The 20,541-nt window shown below is 38.8% G+C and overlaps 1 protein-coding gene across 1 annotated transcript in view; it reads left to right on the forward strand.

Moving 5' to 3' along the window:
- pigg (phosphatidylinositol glycan anchor biosynthesis class G) overlaps nucleotides 1-20,541 on the forward strand; it is a 64,833-nt gene that overhangs the window by 11,892 nt on the left and 32,400 nt on the right. Inside the window, exons 5-8 of the mRNA XM_034597701.1 lie at nucleotides 3,980-4,118; nucleotides 8,476-8,688; nucleotides 15,047-15,264; nucleotides 16,246-16,530. Coding sequence (XP_034453592.1) covers nucleotides 3,980-4,118; nucleotides 8,476-8,688; nucleotides 15,047-15,264; nucleotides 16,246-16,530 — 855 coding nt within the window. The remainder of the gene's footprint in view (nucleotides 1-3,979; nucleotides 4,119-8,475; nucleotides 8,689-15,046; nucleotides 15,265-16,245; nucleotides 16,531-20,541) is intronic.

The raw sequence follows: 20,541 nt of genomic DNA on the forward strand, positions 1-20,541 counted from the left end.
AGTCTTTTTTCAGTCACATTAGTGAATGCTGTGGTGTCATCTCCTTTCAGGGTGTTTGACTGCACGTGTTAGGTGGCTGTTGTCCGCAGCTGCATCCTTAGGTACGAAAAATATGATGGTCCCTTCCTCAGAGGAGAAAAATGGGGTAGCATTGAAAGGGCAGCCCTCAAAGTTTTCTTTGTAATGTGATGTGAGTAGCATATTTCTGCGAGCTATTTGGGGCAGAGAATTGCTCCGCCTGCCCACTCTCCATTAAAACATGATTGGAAAGTAGAATCTCCTGGTTATAAAGATCTCTGTCAGACCTCTGTTAATGGAGAGGACATGGCCTCAATTTTCTCTTTGGATTTTTCAAATTTTAAGGTCGGGCTGTTGCTTGCGCTGTTTGAAGTGCAAAACATCCTAAACCCAACCTGTAGAGTAAGTGTGTAATCTGTGCCACGCATTTCACAAGGGAGATAAATGAAATGGTGATTCACTAGTGCAAATGTTAAGACCGTTAAATCCCTGTTCCATTTTCCTTTTTCCATTCTTTCTTTTTCCGCTCTGACAGAAACCTGGATTTTGTCCATTCAGTTTAAAATTCACCGCAGCAGTTCCTTGTCTTTTTTTCCTGATGTATCCTCACACACTCATCAGATGAGCTGTCAGAAATACCTGTAAATTGGACCCATCTAGGTTTCAAACTTGTTCTCTTGAATGGATTATAATGCATTGTTTATATGGAAGTGTTCTTGAGGTTATATTTTCATTGCTGTTTGTCTTTTAGCAGGATTACACATAAACTTCTGAACCAATTTTGGGGGAAACTTGATTAAAGGGTGGGATATGGACTAAGGAGGAACCCACTCACTGTCATGTATCCTAGATCACCTCCAGATATGGTCTGAGTGATCAGATCTCAGGACAGATTGGAGACACATTTGGGTTTATTCAGACCTGAACTTAGTGGAGACTCATGATTGGATCAGTCAGGAGGATGGATTTTAATACCATGCAGGTCTGAATGGGCTCTTGTTGTGGATCTGGATAATGATCTGCATGTATATGATCTCAATACATTTATATGCAATATGCTGATGAAGTGGCCAAGCAACCTTGGCAGGGGTACGTGTCGTCCGAGTGCCCTTCTAATTACAATAATGTTTTCACACAATTGAATTGTTAATGTTGAGGTTCATTTAGCTTTAAGTTCCAACCTTCTACCACTTTTAATGCCAAAAATGGGATGTTTGACCTACTTACAGAGCTATTCAATCTGTTTCGGGAGTCAGTAAATCTATTTCAGTTTTAGCTGTTAGTACAGATATGGGATAGGACCATCCAGACATCAGACAAATGCTTCGGCTATGGTATAACCTTGTGAGGACGTCTGATCAGAGATTTATAAAATAGGTATTGAACTGGGACACTTTACTTGGCCATCCTTGGGCCAGTGAGTTGAAGTCCTTCCATTTGAATGATATGTCATAGGGATGCATGAGACCAAATACCATATTAGAAAATTTTCATATCTGTCGATATTGATAGTTATCATGATGAAAGTCAAATTATGAGAAAGTTGTGGTTTTAAACTCATAATGGGCAAAGAATGACAAATATTTGATAAACAGCAAAACATGTTACAAATCTGAGGTTGATCAATTATATGTTATACCTCCTCACTGTGTTTGCACAATGCATAAGCATTAAATGGATGGATAAATATTGAACCCTAGTTGGTAAATTAGACTGAGATAATTATTAATATTGTTTTATTGCCTAGCCCTAATATGTCATTTAGTTTTCAGACTAGGTTGCTTTGTGATATTCAGGATATTATGAGCACAATGTTTCTCATGTACAAAGAAAGATGCTCTGTTTATTGAACATATTGTCTCATGAAGGAGAGCTACAGTCGAACCTTATGTGAAGTACATTTTACATAAAAGACAAAGATCGTTATGTGCACAGCTCCATTCAGAGACAGGCAGGTTTAATGCTTCTCCAGAGGAGGACAGACTTTGTTGTGTGTGCTCAGTGAAATTGAGAATGAGATTAATTTCTTGTTCTATTGGACATAAGGGGTGAACTTGTTAGTAAAATGTCCTTTTATTTCTGTTAATTTCTTCTGGCTCGATAATGAAAAACTTTCTTATGCTTCAGGAAGGGAACTTTTTGTAGCTGCTTTTATTTGCCTAGCTTGGCTATCTAAAAGGGAGAATATCTTCTTTAAGGCTTGAGATGTAAAACAATACTTTATTTTGTGATGTAACACTGAAACTGTATCTCTTGCTGTCTTGAAATCCCATGAGAGTATGGCAGTCTGTGCACGATACACAAAAATTAAATATAGTCATAAAAAAATAAATCCTTTACTTTTAGCTGTTTACTTCAGATGTTTTTTCCAATAATTTGAGCCAACTCTTTTTGTTGTTTATTTATTACTTATAGCCAACAGTTTAAGTTGTTAATTACCTCTGCCAAGGAGGTTTTATGTTCACCCCTGTCCATTTTTTGTTGGTGGTATGGATCAGGGAAGAAGCCATCAAATTTTGGTGCAGATCTGTATCAGGGGTTGACTCCGGGATTCTTTTTTCAAAATGTTCCCCTTTTTCCCCAGGCAATAATTTTTGGATCTTGATGGAAAAAAATTTACATTTTTAGGGTGCGTGATAACTATGAGTGCTAGAAATTTGGTGCATCTCAATAGAGGACTGGGGTCTTGGCGGAGGTATGAACTATATGTGTCCTTTCCACTTATCAAACCAATTGCTTTCAACCTCTTACTTTCAGCTAAATAATCATGAGCTTTCAGCTAAGTGATCATGAGCTACCACCTGATTCAGCGTGACACCTTGTGTATTGGGTTGAAAAAAATGGTTTCTTATGAAGTGTGAAAACATTCCCACCAGAGTCCTGCATGGTGCTTTCATCCTGAGGAACAGGAGTTCACTCTGACTTGTCCTAGACAGAAAAGAGGCTGGCTCAGCGTGGCGCTCAGTGAAGTTTTGTACGGATCTTGAGGTGTTTTTAGTCCTTTGTGTCCAGGTCCGTACATTCAAGTGGTAAAATCTAGGACAGAGTGTTGTCTTTTGCTTCATGTGTGCCGAGTGAGTAACACATAGAAGATGTGTCAGGTGAGCACAATGTCCCTAACCTGCAGTATTAGCTGAAAGCATTCATCATGTTTTCATGTCACGCTCTATCTGAATCAAAAGAGTATGCAAATATGTACGCTCCAGCTCCAGCTCCAGCAACAAACGAAACATTCATGCCGACACTGTACTTTGCTGTGAGTCTGTGTGGACAAAGTCATCCTAAGTGAAATTAACATTTTGTCAGACTTGTCTTTCAAACCCAAAAGCTAAATTAGTCTCACTCATTCAGAAATCATTGTTTTCTTCTTATCTCTCTTTCAGGTTGTTTATTATTCTCAGCTTGATGGGATACAGTTCAATCTGGACACTGGACCTAAGGAGTCTACTGACAGTTTTGTAACATTCGCCAGGATTTGGCTTTTGTTTTTATAACATCTGTAGTCGTGTTTTTTAAATCAGCCCCTACTGCTGTGATTCATCGGGCATCCCCGTCAGATTCACAGTCAATGGGAGTGTTCCACAAGTCTTTTTGAAAGGGAATCACTTAGGGGAGATATCAAGCTTGATCAAAGTCTGTCATTCTCAACAAATCAGCCATCCTCTGTTTGTTTGCTTTCTGTACTGTCTTTTTTTTTTCATTCCGGAGATAGACTGAAACTGTGCCAGTAAGCATTTGCCAATACTTCCCTTTCAAAAGTAATAATTTAATACCATTCAATTTGCTGCTATTACATCGTTTGGTGCTCTTGCTCTGTTCCTCTAAACTGGATGTATTTTGTTTTTATTTTTGTTGCAGCCACAGGAAGCAGCTGTTGCCCACGTCTTAAAACCTGAAAGTTTGTCCTCTCATATCAGCACATCCAGTGGCAGGCCATTAACCTTGGTGTTTGTTCACTCAGGAAGCAGAGGGATCTCTGCCCTACCTGCTGGTGCTGTGTGGGGACCACGGCATGTCGGAGACCGGCAGCCACGGAGGGTCCTCAGAGCCAGAAATCAACACACCCCTGGTGCTCATAAGTCCGGCCTTCAAAAGAAAAGGTACTGTGTTTTTTGTTTGGCCAAAGAAGCAGACAGGAGATTTTTCTTGGAATCAAAGAGATTCTGTTTGGTTGCAGTCAACATTTTACACATGACTTTACAGTTGCTACCTGTCAACTTACCGACATATGAATAAAATAGTTGGGTTTTTAAGATTTTGATCATCTCATAGAGACTATATCAAGTGGTCCACCAGTGTTTTGCATTAATTATCTAGCCTGGAAGGTCCATTATATTCTAATTTGTCCTGCCACAGTTTCAAAATGAACCAAAAAATGTTCTCTAATGTACCTCTAATAACTGCATGAATGCTTTGAACATTTATACACCTCTCAATACACTGTCTTTTTTGGGGTATATTTTCCTTACCCTAGTCAAGGGTTTAGCACAGATGATGTCACACCTTGTACAGATTGTTAAGCCCAATGAGGCAAATAGTGATATGTGAATATAGGCTATACAAATACAATTTGATTTCTTTTCATTCAAAATGTTTCCAACCTCGTGTTTTGATCCCTTACTGCATTGTATAGCTGTGTGTAGCGCTATTTGCAGCGTGCTCACTTGTGCTATCAACTTTAAAGTTGTTACCATTCACGCAGACATTTAGACCTCTTACTTTGAGTTTCAGTTTTGCGATTACCTGCAGGTGGCGTGCTACACAGTTCTCTCGCTCGTGAGAACTTGTCTTCCACACTTGTCTGTGTACCTGTCGCTCAAAATGTGTTGCATGTGAGAGCGATGTTTGTGCATGTGCACGTGCACCACTGCTACCGCCATAGATTGAATGAATTCTATATGAAATGCTGGGTCTATCCTACAAATTAATAAACCATTCTGTGGTTATTCATGAAATAATTATTTATTTTTTCTGAATCAAGTGAACTAAACATGTGAATAGAATCTGTAAGTAAATTATGCTGATACATAATTTTGCATTCATTTTACTGTGAGGAACAGTGCCACCTCAAATGAGATCAAACAGAAGCTCAGGAGCAGTGATGAATGTGGATGAGTCGGAAAGTGTGATCTTGATAATTGCTTCTTTCTCAGCTAAGTCTATTTTCGAGATCTTTTCTTGCACAGATTTGTTATTTATAGATCATTCATGTTAATTAATCTTTTGCAGTTGAGTTGTTGCTACAGAATTCAGGCTTTTGCTGGCACTCTGCACCTCCTGTGGTGCCAACAGCTTGAATGATTTTGTCTACCTTAGATTTTTTTTCCTATCAAATTCTACCGAAGAGGTTTCGAAGTAAATGCCAAACTCTGTGTTCTCTTCAAACGAAATACAGCAGCCACAATGTTAAAACCACTGACAGGTGAAGTGAAAAACATTATCTTGTTACAATGACACCTGCCAAGGGGTGGGCTACATTCAGAGGCAAAGTGAACAGTCAGTTCTTGAAGCTGATGTGTTGGAAGCAAGAAAAATGGGCAAGTGTAAGGATCAGAGTGAATTTGACAAAGGCCAGAATGTGGTGGCTAGACAACTGAGTCAGAGCATCTCCCCAGTGTGCATTGGTCAGTATCTACATAAAGTGATCCAAGGAGGGACAGGTTGTGGGTCATGGGCGCCAGAGGCTCATTGATCCACGTGGGGAGTGAAGGCTGGTCCATGTGGTTCAGGTTTTTCTATAACATCAAATATTCATGAATAAAGCCACACTCAACAAAAATAAGAAAGTAAATGAGGAATTCACTTTTTAAGGAGCCTTTATGAACACCTTTATTCAAACAAAATGTATAACAACACATGACAGCAGGTGGGGGGGGGGGGGGTTATAACCCTTCTTATGCGTGAGAGATGCAAAAATGAAAATAACAAAAAGAAAACAAAAATCTCCTGGGGAAAAAGTAGTGTCATACACGTAGAAGACACAGACAGAGATGTCAAGAGAGTTTGAGGTGATAAGAGCTGACGCCAGTGTCTGAATGTTGTCAAGAAAATAACTTGATTTTCGCACTGGAGTTAATACGTCACTTCCTGCCTGTCTGCTGCACCTGGCTGCTTCACATCTCGCCTGAATAATGCGGAGGATATGTTGCTGTTGTGAAAACGTCTGAGCAGAGAACCTCCCGTTGTGCATGTGTGGAAGGCAAACTGCGTTTACCTGCACGTCATGTCTGACAACTGCTATACTGTGTGATGACATGGGGATGTGATCTATTTAATGTATCAATCAGTGGTCTTATCAGTAGAAAATGTTATTTTTAAGAAATAAAGAACGTCTGCATAGGATCAGAGTTCATTACCGGCTCCGTACCGGAGCTGATCTTTTGAACCTATACCACTTTAATCAAACAGCGCAGCCACAAGAAGCCACATGGTCTCTGTGTACCTCTTTCACTATCCTTGTGTTTTCCTGTATTACAGTCAAAATCACTTAAGAACAATAACAGAGAATGGCTAAGGTGATGAATTCCCAGCCTCAAAACCCTCAGCAACAGTAGTGCAACAACATCAGTAACTGATGCAACAATGTTTTAATACATTGATAGACAAAATGTCAGCCTCCTGATGCGAGAGAGATATTAATGAACAGAGCTACAGTGCCCATACACACATTTCTTTCTTCATAACAAATGTTCACATAACTGCAAATGTTGTTATTGTGACAGCGTTCATACAGAGGCATATTTAAGCTGAGAAAACGTGTTACTTTGTATATTTGAGGTTTTAGGAATTTAAACATGGCTGTTACTGTGGTATGGTAGAGATAATATTAGTGAGCTATAGTGCATGTGGCATTGTGCTCAGCTGCAGTTTTCTCATTTGTGAATCAGCATTCAGTGTGTGTAACCTTTCAGGGAGTTATGATACATCTGTTCTGCCAGAATGTGAGTCGCTCTGTTGTGCAACCCTCCCATGGTCATACCCAAATAGTACAGTACACACTGATTGGGGGTAACAATACAGATATGTGGTCCATCATGGTCTGCTTAGCAGATTAGTTCTTCTTGACTTCTTTGTTGGGATCAAATGACAACATCATGAAAAAATAATGTGTTTGACAAAAAACTGTTTTCCCCAAAAGTCTCACTCATTAGCATATTTGCTGCAACTAAAACCATAACTTAAACAATAGACAGTCACTGCACACATTTAAACAAGCCTGATCTACTTGTTAGATTTATGGCCTTATCTGGAAAACTGTGAGCTTGATGAAGCAAAGTCCTTGTCTGGTTACAAATCTGTGTCCTTTTAATTTGAAATGCTTAATTTCCGTTATTTCGTTGTGTCCTTTTTCCATAAGAGCTCATAACATGCACATTGTGGCTCCTACCCCAAATTGCTCCCACTCTCTGTTTGTATTCTGAGAAGCTCCTGACAGGAAGTTTCAGCAGAGGACAAGCAAAGTCCTGATAGTTTCTTTTCATTAGTTTTTTTTCTTTTTGTTTCATTGGTTCTACATGTTGTGACCACCCTATTTGTCATATGTACAGCCATTAATAGACAAGTAATTATGAGGCTTATTGCTGGTGCATTCAGGTTCAGATTCAGCCGTTCTAGATATTACCCTGATCAACAAATTGGATGCCACTAATGCACTCTGTCTTAATACATAAAATAAGTCATTTGTGGATTAAGGTTGTTGACGTTCCTCCACACTCCCTCTCCATTTTCTGTGACCGCAGTTTGACTGTCCTGAGGGGAAAACGATAGCAGCGGCAATGAGATTCTGCAGCTGCTGTGACTAGAGTGGTGTCCAACTAAAATGTAATCTACATAAAAATACACTGACTTCCAAATAACAGAGGGGCGTGGGATATTTTACTGTCAGTGATGTGACTTCAGGAGAAGTACCTCCTTTTCCTAATTTATCTTGAGTGCTGTGAAATGCTTTTAGACAAGCTCTTATTGAGTGAACGCGGAAATCCTCCACAGAACACTCGATGGAAATTGAGCCATTTCCTCGTGTCCATCATGTAAATAGTTTTTGTCTGTGAATTGCTTTAAGGTTTGAAGAAATAAAATGTGACTTTTGTTCTTAAAAATAAATTGTTGTTTTTGCAGCTATTACTGATTGATTGATTGGTTGATAGTTACACAATTGAGACTCAACATTTGGTTTGTTTTTTGAAAGCTTTTCCATTTTCTGTGTTTGAAACTGCAGCTTATTTTATGGGAAAAATCCTCAAGCACACAGAAAGTGGTACACTCTATTGGAAATAGATGAGGAACCTGATAGCTTGTACTTTCAGTGACCCCTGTTTTTGCTGTGTTGTTTTCTGAACAAATAAACCTCCAAGAATATATAATAAAATGCAGTTAATCCATGTGCCATTAAAAAAAAACATCATGTATTGCAGGCACACTTACTGCTTTCCTTGTGTGTTGTTGTCATCATGTCAGTGGGAATGGAGAAGCCCGAAGTGGTCGAGCAGGTTGACCTGACCCCGACCCTGGCCCTGGGGCTCGGCCTGCCCATATCTCAAAACAGCGTGGGCCGCGTCATCCCAGGTGTCCTCGAAGAAACCTCACTCAGAGACCAGCTGCGCTTTCTGCATCTCAATGGCCACCAGCTCAGCTGCCTGCTTAAAGACAGCACACCCAACTATGAGAAAGGTGGGTTGCAAATTCCTGTGTCCACTCTCAGTAGTTAAAAGCCCAGCTAACAAGGACCTTTGCTTACAGGGAGTCTCATCATTATGCTCTGCTGTTTCCAGAGTGCTAATAGTATCAGTGTCTGTTTTCTTTTCATGCACACATCAATGACATAACGCGTGGGAACAAGATAAATAACTCGGGGCCACGAGATGTGAATCTTTTCTTCACTAACAAAACTTACTTTGTGAAGCACTTTGGTCAACCAAGGTGTTTTAAATGTGCTATATAAATAAAATTGACATTGACAAAACCTGCCGAACTGAACTGGGGTCATCACAAGGTAAATCTGTTAACTATCTAATACCCATTTCAAATATATATTTAACTTCATAGAATAAACCTACTTAAAGGAAAGGATTAAAGAATAAAACTGTGTCTGGTTATCCCGCTGCTAACACACCTAGTACATCAATATAAGTAACTCCCACAAGCAAAGAAACGTAGAGTGGTGCAGACAATCTGTGGTACTGTGAGCACATTGCTCCTACGTGTCAGGCTGGTTATGTTCGACTCCAGCAGTTGTCAGAGGTAGATCATTCCCTCTGATGAGGATCTATATATTTTATAAAGAAGGTACAAGGGTAGGAGTAGTCTAAAGGATTTTACGGTCTCTGAAGACCCTTGTACTCCTCAGAGACTCAAACAATCCACACCCAGCACCACGGGATCCTCTAAGAACGGTGATGTCATGTTACAAAGGAATTGAATGGTCAGTGGGCGCTGGTTTTACACTGGTTTATCTCTTATCACCAATTTAACCTGCTCTGGAGCAGGACTCTTCTGTTCCTTTCTGCTCTATGAAGTGATTGAGGTCATTGGTTGTTGTTTTTTGTCCCGCAAACTAAATAATAAACATTCCCAGCACCAATCAGACAAACAAAGTTAAATAGTAGCTTGTGGGCATATTGGAGGATTCAGCAGCTAAATGGAGAGATATGTCCTTTGGGAGTTGGTGGAGACCAAAACAGAGCTAAAAGTACAATTTGGACATATTATAACCAAATTATGGACTCCAAATGAATGCTTATGTCGCTTCATGTTAGCTGAATCAAACTTGTTGAGCACCAAACATAATATATGTATGAATTGGTTGTTTGGCTTTAAATTTCAGCTATGGTTTAGTCAGACTGGCTACAGTGGCTATAGGATAACGATAGCCTTGTTAACCAAGGCTAGCTCTAACATCAGCAAGGATATCTAAATTACTGCCTTTTTAAAAGCATCACACACGTCCTAACAACAGAACAGAAGAGAGAAAAATCGAAGACATTCCTTACTTTGCTATTGAGCTAACATTTGGTAGTTTTTCCTCACTCTATACAAGGGTTAAGGGCAGCGGATGTCGAACCTTGTTAAGCCCTATTAGGCAAATAGTGATTTGTGGATATAGGCTATACAAATATTATTTGGTTGACTTTTTGATTGAATAAAGATTGTATAAAAATATACAAGTACAGCGGCACTAGCCGACTAGCATTACATTGCATGCGCATCAACGGAGGGCTGACAGTCTGACAGTGGCCCCCCACTTTCAAGTGTAATGTGAGCTGTATACCTTTTAGTAGCACAGCATCAGCCACTTTTTGATCTGAAGGTTTAACATTTAGGTGTCTGACAGATGTCTGTTACAGCCAGTGTAATCTCAATACTCCACATGAGGTATTGACATAACATATGCATAACTAACACTAAGAGGATTATAATCTTATTGAGATTTGAGTGTCATTTTGTTTTTCACTCACATTTTTGTGCATGTAAGTGTTGTCACTGGAAAAAAAAAAAACACAGATGGCACAGACTTGAGTTGACTCAGAAATGGTTTGCTCTAAATAAAAGTCCAACTCGTCATTATTCACAGCATGTTGTCGCCTGCATCAAAGCAGCTTCTCACAGAGTTTAACCTGAAGCAGTCTGATTAAAAACTAGGGTAGAATCATCTCACAAATTCAAAACATTCATCACACCAAACGTCATCAACACTGTGATCCTTTACAGAAACAGGGAATTTTAGATTTCCACATGACACAGATGAAAAGAAATCCATTGAAACGCATTGTATTTTGGCTTATGGTTTCAAATGTAAGTTAACAGATTGAAAGTATTCATTTTGCAGTCAGATAATCCTGCAGATGTTCCAGCTTCAGTGCATTTGTAGTGTCTGGTTGGTGCAGATGAATCACACATGCACCGATGAGGAGAAGGGAATAAAAAGCCGCCTTAAACACTGACCTGCTCTGAGCACGCCGGCTCCTGTCATGTCAGGATGTGAGTGACGGCAAATTCGTATACGGATTTTTTTCAAGTTCATGAATAAATAACCTTACATCTGTGAAAACTCCACACAGGAGCCTTGCAAACAGTGTACGATTTGTTCGGGCACATTCAAGCTGCCCACTCTTTGTGCAAATGTATGCTTATATCCTCGCACGTTTTGCTCCCTACTTATATCTGGGGGTCACACTGTTTGTCAGAGTTATCCATCTTGCTGACTCTCCCCCACGCCTCCTATTTTCCTCCCTCTCCGTCTGCTCTCCGCTGCTGTCCTCCACTGCTGTCCTCCACTTTCACAAACATGTGATACACCAATGGCAGCAATAACCATTGCTAATGTTTGATGGGTCGGAAGAAATTTATCTTGTTATTGTAAATGAGACAGAGGCACGGAGGCAGAGCGAAGGCTCTTTGATTAGTGGCTTTTTGGGAAACTAATTAGACATGTGGCATTTAATTTGAGATTTCATGATCTTCAACAGCCGTTTTTTTGGTTTGAGCCGTTTAAACCAAAAGTTAACTTTTGTATTGCTTAAGTTTTATCATGAACATACAATAGTTTTGCGCTTGAAATGATGACAAAAGAAATAACTGGTGGTGCTAAGATAACTCACACACCACCAACCATCTGAACTAATGAGAAGTTTCTGAGCAAAGATAACGGCAGCGAGGAGAAATGTGATGACCAGAGAAACAGAAGAATTACAAACTAATGTAGGAATATATGTCAAGCACTGCAGGACTGATTTAAAACCATTAGCCAGGATATGTAACAAGTTAAATTAACTTAAGGACATTTCAGATGAACTTGTACACATGTTTTTCAAATGGGGTCAAGAATAAAGATCCTCCTGAGTGAATACCAGGACGCAGTTGAAAGGATAAATGGTCTCATTGATGAAGGAAAACACTGACAGCAGTGTCTACTAATTTTTAACCACATCGTGAAATATCTTAATAACTACTGGATAGATTTTCATTTGAGTTTGTTCCTGAATTCATGATTTCCAAATGATAAAAGGTTTTGTTTAGTCTTGTTCCGTCTTTGGGCCCAAACGCATTTGTAGTTTCAGTTAGCAGAGAGCTGTCTGAAAGAAAACACTGACACCAACCTGTTTGATTTAAACAGCTAATACTGCATTTTCAGAACTTGATTTGAAACAAACTACTTCTTTCACATAAAAAAACACTGGCAGCACATTTCCCTCTCTATTTTGGTCCCTGGTTTCCATAGTGATGGGATGAAATGGAAATTATTTCAGCAGACCTACATTTGGATGTGTTGATTTTTTTTTTTTATCTGTCCACTTGGGTAATCATGAAGCTGTTATGCAGCAGAATGTAATAGTTGTCACTTCTGGGAAATTCGCCTGGGACGGTATTTTAAGCAGCATGTCAGTTGGACACCTGTTGGGGTCATGTTTTAACTGGGTGTGAAAGAAGTTTCTTAAAAGAAATTTGTCTTCTGTCTGAGGTGAAATGTTCCTCTTTTCAGCTTCCAAGTATGTTTCATCAAGGACAAAACTACTACAATCAAAAAAAAACATATAGCAAAGATTTATCATGCACACATGTATCCCAGTTATTGGGTTTTTGAAAGATCCCATTATTGTATTTAAGCTTTTAAACATCATATCCAAATTTCAGTATCCTGGACTGGCCCCTTATCGCGGGTTTGAGAAACCCAATTTTACTAGTTGGACTAAGAAACCAGGATCCCTGTCCATGTGTACATCTTATCCTGGTTTCTGATGATCATTCTGTGACTGAACTCCACCATGACAACCCAATCCCACCAGTAACAGCTGCGCATCTTCATCCACTGTCTCCTGGTTCTGTGCGGTGGCAGTGACAGCAGGACACAGGCCAATGTTTAATAATAACGGATGTTTGTTATGTGCTGTCGCTCTCGTCTGACGTACTGGTGTGCACGGCTGCAGTAGCCCAAACATTAGCACGTGTGCTGCTGCTACTCCTCCGCTCTGTGCCTCAACCTAACCTGGCGTAGCTGTAACTTTATTCCAGCCACATGATTGGTTTGGCACGATGCTATTCTCATTATCATTGGCTGTTCGTGATGTCTGTCAAAACTGGAATGAGTTCTATCGATGTTTTATCGACCATGTGTTATATTTATATCTAGGAAAATTCATTTTGCGATAATTATCTTTATCGTTTTATCGCCCAGACCTACTATAAGCCAAAGCGGCCAAAAGCCGCCCTAGTTCTATTTCTACTTTAGGTTTTTAAAACCATTTATCTTTGTACCTTAGTAAGAATAACCCCCCTAACATAAAGGGAAGGTTTTTGGAGGTTAACTCAGGCGATGAGAGGTTTAAACAACCTTGTTCTTCATCTATATGTCTCTGCCCTAATCTCTGCCTGTCTGCCATGTTTCAATCTTCATATTGTATTTTGTTTTGTGCCTCTAACCTCAGGCGTCTTGGAGGGCCATTAACCAGTCGCTGTACTTTGAGACAGATGAAACATGGCCAGGGCCATCGATATTGCATGATTCATGCCTGTGGCTTAAGGTTCTAATATTTCTACCAGCCTCTCTGTCTGGCAAAGCCACAGTCACTATTTATCACCTCTATGCCTATGCTGCTGAGATAGGTCCTGTACTCCAAAATGTTGTTTTTAGTTGTGTGAGTGTGTGTGTGTGTGTTTTACTAAAGTATATCACAAATCAAACCTCCACATTGCTTCGTCCTTGAACAAGCTCTTAAAGCACTGAAGTCAAACGAAAATGGGCATAATCTCATCTGCTTTGTCGACACATGTGAATCAGTCATAGATTGTCCAATTACACATCACTTTCTTTACTACACAATGGTTATTAACACAAACATACTTTTTTTCAATTTAAAGGTTCAGTGCGTAGAATTTAGTGAAATCTAGTGTTGAAGTTGCATGTTGCAGCTGAAAACCCCTCACCTCCCCCTCCCCTTCCAAACATGAAAGAGAACCTGTGGTAGCCTTCAGTTGTCATAATAACCAGTCCACTTTGGACTAATGTAAAAAAACATGGCGGCCTCCGTAGAGAGGACCCGCTCCTGATGCAGATATGAAGTATTTCAATATAAAGGCCCATTCTAGAGTAAAGAAAACAACAATTTGTACAATTTAGGTGAAACACAGTAGAGAAAACATCACTAGGATTATTTTATATTCAGTTTCTGCAAATAGATCCCTTTCACCTAAATCTTACAAACCGAACTTTTAAAGAAACAAGACACTGAAAAGACAAAAAATAAGAATAATGAAGTTTCATAAATTTGCCTTTTAAAACATCCAGGATACACCAGTATGATTGATGAAGAGGTGAGTGATATAACTGATCTCTCATTCATAAGTAAACAAATAGTTAGAAAATACCTGCATTCTCTTAATGATGAAATACAGCAGAGTAGACTGTTGCCTGGAGGCTTTTTCTGATGTGTGACAAAGCACTCCTTTAACTTTTCTTCAGTTTTCCATGGTTTTGTTTGTATTTAAATAAGCTAATAGTAAAAAAAAAAAACATTAGATGCTGATCGTGGCTCAGCATCCAATCGTGGTTGTAAAATTACAACAATTAATATTACAATGTGACAATATGGTTTTAGATTGTTGATATATACAAGGAAATAATACTGGTAACTGACAAGACTATGCGGACTCCTCTGTAATACTGAAAATATTGCATTTAAGAGGAAGTCTGCAAGCAGAAGTGATGTTAAAGAACTGTAAAGCTCAGATTGCTAGCGCCCATAAATAAGGTTAATTGTCTTGATGCATCAAGATAAATAAAGACTGAAAAATGAAGGTGATCTGCACGAGGAGCTCAATAGAGGTTATTAATAAGATTTTGCAGATGTCCTCCTCGTTTTGATAAATATATCTGAATGCAATAGCTGCAGCAAGAAGTATATCACATTAACACCATTTGAGTAATTGACAACAAACAATAATGTCTGATTAATGTCGCTTCTAAAGACGCACAATTTAAACGCTCCATTTGCTTATACCCAACCCTTTCTTTCCTAACTTGTGTCAAATCCAGAGGCTGGCTTTGAGCAGTTCCGTGTGGCAGAAAAGGCTCATGGGAGCTGGATGAAGCTCTACCTAGAGGGAAACACCTCCGAGGTTCTGACCAATATGGGGAAAAAGGTCCTAAAGCAGTACCTGGACGCCCTGGCCTCCATGAGCTCGGCTCTCGGCAAGCAGCTGGGCAAGTACGACATGTACTCCATGATCGTAGGCATGGTCTTTGTATTCCAGGTGAGTACAGAAGAAATGAATTCATCCTCTGCACTTTAGTGATTAGTAACTGATGTGTCTGAGAAAACAAATGGAGCCACGCTTACAATTACAAAGGTTTTTTCGATTAGAGAATTGAGATCGAGAAGAAGATGCTTTGGAATAATGGATTAAACTTGCTGTGGTCTCTTCTACAGAATCTATATATGGCCAATTTCTAATCGAATTGGTGTAAGCTACCACAATAAAATAATTAAGTCCCCACCGTTCATAAATATACTATTCAAACCATTATATGGTTTATGATGGTGCGCTCACACGTCGAGATTACATACAAAGTCAATGCAAAGACACGATCGGGCGTGAGTAGCATCTTTCGTGCGTTGGCCGATATTATGTGTCTGTCGCGTCATTCGCGTCCAAGTAAGCCAGTGAGGGCTGATACTGAAACTCACCGGACTCAGTCCTGGCACCGACCGAGCTATTTGGTAAAAATTTTCATTTGGACTCAGGGATGAACAAATTAGAATTTCAAAGTCAAAGGTCAAGGTCATGGTGGCCTCATGTTCTTGAGAATGTGATACATAAGAAACATCCATACAGAATTTCCTTACATCTGTGGTCTAAAGTCAAAGTTCACAGGATGTTGTGAAAATGTTACTTTAAGAACGCCTCCAGAGAATCATTTCAAATTTGGGACAAATGTTCACTTAGATGCACGGATCAAATAATGATATTTTGTTGGTTAAAGGTCAAGCTCACAAAACATGTTTCTGGCCTCTTGAAAATGATGCATCAAGTCTGCCTTCAAAATTTTGACCTATTCTGACTTGATCTCAAAGATAAATTGAATGTAATGCAGTGGTCAAAAGTCACGTTGAATACGAGTCTGGAGGCATACTACTGCTGTGTGGTTGTTTAATATAGTGTCAGTTAAAGAAAAGCTTGATCAAACTTCTCTTCTTCTTTTCTCCATTCTCTCCCCCACTCCTGGCCTTCAAGCTCCTGTTGGTCTTACTGCTGGCAATGCCTGAAGCCCTCAGCGGTGCAGCAGCAGTGGACCTCCCAGTCCTTTCATCCCTGCTCTCCCTGCCTTTCTACCTCTTGTGCCTGCTGCTCTCCTCAGTTCACGTCTTGGTGTGCACATCTGCCGAGAGCTCCTGCTACTTCTGCAGCCTCTCCTGGGGTCTCGTGTTTGTTGCTGTTGCCTTCTCCTCTGCGATGTTTTGCATTCTGATCTCCATGGTAACACGCCGACTCCTCCAGGGGACAAAGATTCACGGGAAGGTGAGTTTGTGCGTCTAAATATACCACTCATACACAAAGGTAGAGACTGTGACAGATCCTTTACCTGTGCACAGCTGCATTTAAAGTCTGAACCTCTTTGATGGTTTTATAACAAAGAAGCTTAAAGGGACAACTGCGTAAAAAGATATTAATTTATTAAAACTGTCTTTGGATTCAGAGCTAACTGCTGCTGTTTAGAAGATGCATTTTTCCTCTCGCAAAATACATTTTCACTTCCTTCAGGTAAAGAAACTTTACCTTTGGGACCATCAGAATTTATTTAGAAAATCCACACAATTTTTTCAGGCTCGGGGGACGTACCTTTGTTATTTACACCTACTTTGTGATTTAGCAAAGTCTTCATTAATTCAGCTTTATATCATTATGATTGTTCCTTTACTGTGGAAAAGGCCTGATAAAACGTTGTTGTAGATTTTCTTGGATCTATTTCAGTTACTGCCTTTTAGTCGATTTGAGACCTCCATTCAAATTAATCTAACAGTGCATATTTGTACGCACACCTTGTGTTTTTAATGGAAAATTGAATAAACAGTAGGTTTAATGCCATAATTTACCCATGACTATGTTGAGCAATAAAAAAAGATTAATTAATGTTAATATTAGCCCAAGGATCTTTAAATAGAGAAAGTAAGAGTATTGTTCAAACTCCTGAACTTTACTGCTGAGGTCAGTGGAACATCACAATGTGAGCTGCTCCAGTTTGTTCCACTGCAGGTGCAACGCTACGTCCCAGAGGTCACAGGCTCCCATTGTTTTCCAAATCCATTAAAAAGAGCTTGCATGTCTGAAACACACTGCTGCACTGATGAGCGTAATCCATCGTTATACATAGCATATGTTTTTACACGTATCAAAAACCAGTCTATCAGAAGTGAATCCGTGCAGATCATTGTGTGTCTGCAGCTAAATGGTGTCTTCCACTCTGCATCACAGAAAGTTTTACTCTACCTTTTTATTGCCATGCGAAGGTCACAACTGAGTGGTTTAATGGAAAAAGAGAAAATAGGCCAAAGAAACTTGATTACATCAATATAAAGACATTTTAGGAAACATTTTAGTAGATTTTCTGTTGAACATTGTGCTAGGGGATATATATATAAAGTTACATCAAGATAAAAATGTTCATATCAGTCTATATCAACAACTATCACGATAAATGTCACATTATTATTTCTTTAAAGTTTTATAGACTGATGTTTGCTCCTGAGAAAAGGTTGTGGTTTTAAACTCTTCTTTATGAGCAGAGAATGACAGCAAAACATTTCACAAATGTGATGGAGATCAATGATATATTATATCTCCTCACTGTGCTTATATACAATATAAAAGCATTACTATTGATGAAATTATAATGCAATAATTATTGATATAGATTCATTGCCCTGCCCGAGTTAAATATGGAAGTTTTATGAAAGTCAGTACAACAGTGGGATTCTGTTTATAACACTTGAAGCTTTTTTGCAAGCAGTTTGATCTTCGGCAATAAAAGCAACGTGAAAACAATGGTAACATTTGGCCTAACTCTGCAAAAAAGATAAATGAAAAATACAAACTTTATGGAAAACTTCTTCAACTTTGTAGTTATGTTTCCACTTTTACCATCACTTCTACAAAGGTAGACCACATAGTACTTGATGACAGATTTCTACTATAATCAACTGTATAAGATAACGTGTGCTGAACCTGTCGGTGCACTGCTCAAATAAAATAATTTATTAAGCATTAAAAATGTCAAGGGGAACCGTCACTAATCTACCATGGCACCATAAACCTCCAAAGTTAATGGACAAAGTGCTATATTAAAAAGGACCTCCACAAATAAAAGTAAATGACAGATATATATATAGATTACACTAAATGTAAGCAATCAATCAGATGTAGCAGGACAAGTTCTTCAGAAGGTGGAAGCTCTCAGCCTTTAGTGTTTGTTTGAATTGGCCTAAAAGATGAGTTGTCTTTACTGCTGCGTCTCTTTGCTCACAGTAATTTAAAGGTTACATCTCATTTCCCTTCCGCGAACTTCGAGAAAGTGCTGACACGGCGAAAAAAAAGTCTGAGGAATTCCACGGACCATTAATTTGGGCAAAGAAATAAACGTCCATATCTATACACTGGAGCATGTGGACAGTGCTATGGATGTTGTGCTATGGAGGTTGTGCTATGGATGTTTCTATGACTCAGTGGAAAGAACTCTGGATTATTTTGTGTTTCAGTTTAATGCCACACAAATGTCAATGTGCACATACCTCAGAGAGCTTTTGGACACATAAAGAGAAATATGTCTCCTCACTGAGAGTCACATTCTTGAGAAATTACCATACTTTCACTGGAAATGTAACAGGAAGTTGTTGTGCAACAAAATGAATGCAACAAAGTAAACTCCATCTATTTAGAACGATTTTAACGATACCTATTCTCGAAGTGACAAGAGATGTTCAGGTACAAAATGTTCCTTCCCCACTACCAATTGCAATACCTGGACTTTGCATATCGGCCAATGTCAAGTACCAATCTGATCCCAGTGCATAAAAAAGCTACTTATAATATATTTGAATAGCTGTCTGCTACTCGCCCTGTGTGGATGTGATGATTGCTATCATTGTTGTGTGGCGTGGCCCAGGTTAAACCCTTTGATAAACAAATACATTGTACAATACACAGAGAATGACATAGAACTTCTTTTATTATCTAGTTTAACATAACTGAAAAAGAACACAAATGAATAAATAGATGCATCTAAAAATAAAAAAACGTTACTTCCTTTAAATAGCTGTTAAATGCTGCCACATTTTTTAATTGAAGACATTTAAGTAGTGACACCCTTTGAACCTGAAGTGTTGCATACAGTCCATGTCACTGTTTTACTTGTGGGACTTTCCAGGCTGAAATATTTCCAAATTGCTGATATTATAGTTGGCTCTGTCTAAAGCTACACTATCAGAAATAACTTATTCGCAGCTGCTCTAAAACAATGCTCGCCAGTGGAAGTACAGCGCAGCCGCTGATTTGGAGCGACGAAGGAGAAGTTGTTTCCCTGAAAAGAAAATTGCAGTTTTATCTGGAGGAAACTAATATATTTAAAGACATGGTATCGGATCAGTACATAGATTTGCTCACTTGCCGATGCCCAACCCAGTATTTTCAGCAGTATCAGAAGCACTTTCTGACGTCTCTAGAACACGAAATCTAGGACCACGAAATAAAAGGGAACTAATCATTTTCTGGTAATTATGGCCATAACTAATGATTGATTTCATATATATTTGACATTTCACTTTTTCTTTTGATTAACTAATCAATTATTTATCAAACATCAGGAAATAATAATTTAATAAGTATCCCAACTATATTCAAGTTACAAATCCTCAAAGCAGAACCTCAGATTTGAGAAGATTGAGGGAAACACTTGTATTAATGAGTCTCAGTTGTTCTTACTTGTATATATATATATATTTGTAAAATAGTATTTACTGTAACACAAATCGATCGACAGATCTTGTTGGTACAGCTCACTTGCAGAAAGCCTCACCAAAAAGCTTGAAGTACAAAAGTTGCTTCTCAGTATTATCCACTATGGGAGGGAGCAGATAACAACAGTTTACTATAAGTCATGTCAGGATTGTTATTATCTTTGTGAGAGTGGAGTCTCCAGCCACATATTATCCCAGTGCCAGGGACAAGCTGGCACCTCTCAACACAAAACATAATTCTTACAGGCCACAGTCAATGTGAGGCGTAATAATGATAATAAACTTTATTTGTATAGCACCTTTCATACAAGAAATGCAGCTCAAAGTGCTTTACATACAATATAGATAAAAAATAAAAACATGTTAAAATGTTATTCATATAAGAGAGCAGTAACATAAGAACATTTAAAAGAAAAAGAAATACAAAAATACAGAAAAGAAACTGATACAAATTATAAGTGTGGGCAAGTGCAAGATCTAGTTAAAGGCTGAAGAGAAGAGAAATGTTTTAAGTTTTCTT

Source organism: Hippoglossus hippoglossus, chromosome 10, assembly GCF_009819705.1.
Source record: "Hippoglossus hippoglossus isolate fHipHip1 chromosome 10, fHipHip1.pri, whole genome shotgun sequence".
NCBI lineage: Eukaryota > Metazoa > Chordata > Actinopteri > Pleuronectiformes > Pleuronectidae > Hippoglossus > Hippoglossus hippoglossus.